This window comes from Corylus avellana, chromosome ca7 (assembly GCF_901000735.1).
Source record: "Corylus avellana chromosome ca7, CavTom2PMs-1.0".
Taxonomy (NCBI): domain Eukaryota; kingdom Viridiplantae; phylum Streptophyta; class Magnoliopsida; order Fagales; family Betulaceae; genus Corylus; species Corylus avellana.
In genome coordinates, this window is record NC_081547.1 from 29502957 (window position 1) to 29507330 (window position 4374).

The following is a 4374-nucleotide window of genomic DNA, read 5'->3' on the forward strand; positions in this document are numbered from 1 at the left end:
AGAGAGAGAGCGCTTTGAGACAGAGCTTTGCGAGAGAGATAATTTTCAAATTTTTTCATTTTGAGAGAGAGAAAGCTTTGTTAGGCCGACGGTGGAGAGAGAAGAGAGGTTTTTTTAATAATAAAAGGGCAAAATGGGCTTAAAGGAAGAAAATGGGTTAATATGTCACTTGAGAAGCCCATGGAACGAACTCCATCCATTTAAATGGAAAATATTAACGGAGCGTTTGAATTAAAAATTTTGAAATTTCAGAGGGTATATTACCAACTTATAAATTTTGTAGTTCAAATTGAAAAACTCCTGAAACTTTGGAGTAAAATTCATTTTCTCAAAAAAAAAAAAAAAAATAAATAAATTAAATTTAAACTAGTTTCACTTGTGTTTCTTAACTTTCTTGTAGTTTGCTTCCTTCTGTCTTTTATCTTTTTCCCCGTTTCACCTATACAGTCTGTTGCAGTGAAGACCCACTATGCATGATTATTTTTTAGTGAATGAATAAAGCGACAAAGCATTAGCATGTATTAACCAAATTGCTAAGTTGCCGTCGTTTTTGGAAGCTTTCCCAATTCTTCCTCTGTCCCCCTCCAAAAGAAAAGGTTTTTCATATTCACTTCTTTCCTGGCCAACATGGATTCTATCCTTCCTTTTAGCTTAATTTCTGGATTTGGACTCGTAAAGAAACTCATTCTTGGATTTTTCATCTCATTCATTCTCGTTGTTTTCTTGCTTCAGGTGCTGAAGAATCACAGAATTTGGTTCTCACCCTGTTCCCCTGTAGCTTGGTTCAGTGGAGGTTTTTTCGTTTGTTTATGAGCTGAGGTTGTTGGTTGGACCGACAGTGAAGTATGTAATTGAAATATGGTAGATGATAGAGTTCATTAACTCAGGATTTATCTCTAAAGTCGATAAAAAAAAATACTGAATTTAACCATTTAAATAATATTACGGACGGAATACCTTCATTATCTAGCATTTTGTGATTATGTTGCTTTCGGCATTAGAATGTTCTTGATTTTGCAGGTCTATCTATATTGATACTGTTGAAGAAAAAAAATGGAAGGATCTTTATACTGATTGAATTATAATGAGACTCGTACACCATAAAAATATTCTAAGTTTCAAATCTGTCTTCAACATTATCTTTATAAAAACAATAAAAAATACATCTCAAACCAAGAAACATGCCTCGGGTCTACAGCTGATTAGATGGTACGTACTTCAGTGTTGCAACCACTTCACCATCTCCTATAAACCCGCTTTATCTATCAAAAAGAACAATGAAACAGAGCAAGCACTAGGTCCCCAAATGCAGGGAATACAACAGAGGAATCGTGTACTAATAGCAGGAAGAAAAAAAAAAACACCTTGTTACGGGCTTATGAATTTAATGGTAATTATTCTATTGATGATCTTAACAAAGTGGCAAATCCACTGGAGGAGGCTCGATCGACTGCAATTCTCCTACTCCATTATCTACCAAGAACACCATGGCCAAACCCCAGCCGATATGAACATCCAAGTGACAGTGCATTAGCCAGGCACCTATATAAGTCAAACAGAGATGGTTGAATTTTTTTTTTTTTATGTGAAACAACTGAAAATATAATGGAAATTGTAATCCATGTGAACTTCTGAGTAACTCTTACCTGGATTGTCGGCGACAAATCTGATGACTGCCCATCCATTCACAGGTACTGCCGCTGTGTTCCTCAGAGGTGGATCAACAAGGTTAAATTTTGCTGTATCAGTCTTGGGATTGAAATTTCCAAAACCCTCTGCAATGATGTAGAAATCGTATCCGTGAAGATGAATTGGGTGGTTCTCAGGGGTGAAGATATTTGTGCCTTGTAAAACCACCTGCACCCTTGACCCATACTTCAACTTGTACCCCTTAGTCCCCGGAACAGGTTGCCACAGTGAGCGGCTGACATTGCCGGTGTAATCAAATTTTCGGGGTGGGTTTGCTGGAAAATCGGTGGTGAAAACTCCAGGAATGCCTTGCTCATAAGCCTGCAGTATGGAGATGTTGGATGGGAGCACAAAAGACTCGTTGTTCATGCTGGCAGTGAAGCGCGTTCCATTGGGGCCCTGGCACCGCCTGGCTTTATTAAAATGTTTTGGGCATTTGTTGAGTCCTAGACCGACTGTGAAGAAGAGGTTTTCATCGATCACAGTCGGGACTTCCACTTTCCTGGGACTTCTGAAGCTTTTACTGAAGGCGGTGACAGTAGGTGTGTCATTGAAGGCCGGTAGAGAGGGCATAACGGGTTTGCTTGATGCACAGTTTTTGGCAGCGCAAGGAGCTGACTTGTATTCAAGAATGGCTGTGGTGGTGGTGTTGTCGAATGGTGCGCCTGGGGCGCTCGCGTAGGCGCGTGCTGCCGCGTAGTATCGAGCTGGAGGCTGGTCACCACTGATCAAAACGTCGGTGGTCTGGCCAGGGCCTAGCATGATGACTGTGGTGGTGAAGGGTTTGGTGTAGGAGGCATCAGCGCCAACAACTGTGAGCTTGTGGTTGGCAACCGTGAAGAACAGCTCTTGGTTCAGGGCGGAGTTGATGACTCGGAGGAGGTTTGTCTCGCCGGAGTCTATTGGAACTATGACGGTGTCTGCATAGGCATCATCTTTGAAATTGAAATCGATAATATTGAAGCATATCAAGCATCTGACACGTTTAGATTAATTTCTAGAAGCAAACCTTTGCTGGAGCAGTTGTAAAGATCGCCAGGTTGACCGTTAATGGTGTATGCATCTGACACGTTTGGAGATGCTCCTGTGCGAGTCGCCTCCCTCACAACATCCATGGGGTTTGCATTCCACCATTCACCTAATAATATTCATCGCAATTATTCATTGTCAGTTACTGATCATTTAATCATCAATGCAATCAAAATGTTAAAAAAGAAAAAGAAAAAGAAAATCTAAATTAAGAGGTATTAATTTGTGAATTAAATTAATTAATAAGTGAGAATTACCAAGAAGAAGGGGTGTTTCACGCTTTGGCTTAGTGAATGGATAGGAATCTCCTTCTTTGGGACGAATAATGAGGGCTCCATAAACGGTGGCTCTAAGCCATGAGCTATGAGCATGCCACCACAATGTTCCTTCTTGCCCTTGAATTGTGAAACGATATGTGTAACTCCCTCCTGGCCTAATCGGGCACTGTGTCACAAATTCTGGACCGTCTGCCCATCCTGTTCTCATTTGCCGAATGCCATGCCTGAAATATATACGTATGTATCATGTATGTATATTATATATAGTCATGTAAATATGAACATGCATGCATGCGTGTCCCATGCATATATATATAGAGTTAGCTAGCTTAGTAAAGGACAAATATGTATGCTGATGTTCAGAAGCTCGATCATGCATGTAATTACCAGTGAATGGTGGCATTGTAGCGAGCTTTGTTTGTGACTTTGACAATCAAAGTGTCACCGTTGTTGACTTCCAAGGTTGGACCCGGATATTGGCCATTCACCGTGATGATGTTGTGGGTTTTGCACAGCCTCTTCACTGGTGTTGTTTGAATCTGTCATGCCAAACAGTCGGGATTTAGTCATAATAATTAGAGGAAGAAATATTAAGAGAGAGAGAGAGAGAGAGAGAACATACGACAAATTCATGCTGGTGAGTTTTGGCAGCTTGTGAAGAGGACATCGCTGAAGCGAAGAGAAGTAAAAGACCAAAGAAAATGAGAGAGCAGCGAGAAGTTGCAAAAAAGCTCTTGAGGGCCTCCATCTCTACTAAGCCTTTGTATGATGGTTAAGTTGGGAATGCAAGCTAGTGAGGAGTGAGAGACATGCAGGCAGAAGGGGGCTCTTTTATAGGAGAGAAGAGGAGAGAGAGAGTTGTTTGAGGTTGGCAGATTAGGTTTTAATTCGGCAAACTGGTCCAAATTCCCGGGCAAACTTAGTTCAACCTATGGTAGTTGTTGCACCCACTGGCCTATCAAATTAAGTGCATAATTTCATTATTGAACGCTTGCTTGACAAGCCTTCTTTCTTTAGGGGTTGAATTTCAATAAAGCATCATTATCATACGATTGTGTATACTATTTTCCATGTACTTTGATGTGTAAATATGAAAAAGGTGATTTTTTTTTTTTTAATCTTAGCATTACCCAATGACAAGAAGACAGACAAGCTTGAAAAAAAACCTATATGTTAATTTGTTGCTGTGTTATGTAGTGTTTTTTTGTTTTTACTCGAAAAAGTGTTATGAAATGATATAAACGTAAAAATTATTTGGTATTTTTTTTTATTTAAGTTTATAAAATTGTCACGTGTCTTTTAAGCATGTAAAAAACATATATTAATTAAATAATTATATATTTCTCATATGTAAAAAAGCACATATACAAAAAATTTT

At 39.3% G+C, this 4374-nt stretch overlaps 1 protein-coding gene across 1 annotated transcript; it reads right to left on the reverse strand.

Annotated features, from left to right (window-relative positions):
* Positions 1-1107: 1107 nt before the first annotated feature.
* Positions 1108-3778, reverse strand: LOC132186792 (laccase-12-like). The gene is made up of 6 exons (XM_059600854.1): positions 3619-3778; positions 3384-3535; positions 2976-3220; positions 2699-2827; positions 1647-2609; positions 1108-1542 (listed from the first exon to the last, which is right to left on the reverse strand). Exons 1-6 carry the CDS (start codon positions 3742-3744, stop codon positions 1412-1414), a joined length of 1746 nt encoding a protein of 581 aa, XP_059456837.1. The 5' UTR covers positions 3745-3778; the 3' UTR covers positions 1108-1411.
* Between the last annotated feature and the right edge of the window lie 596 nt (positions 3779-4374).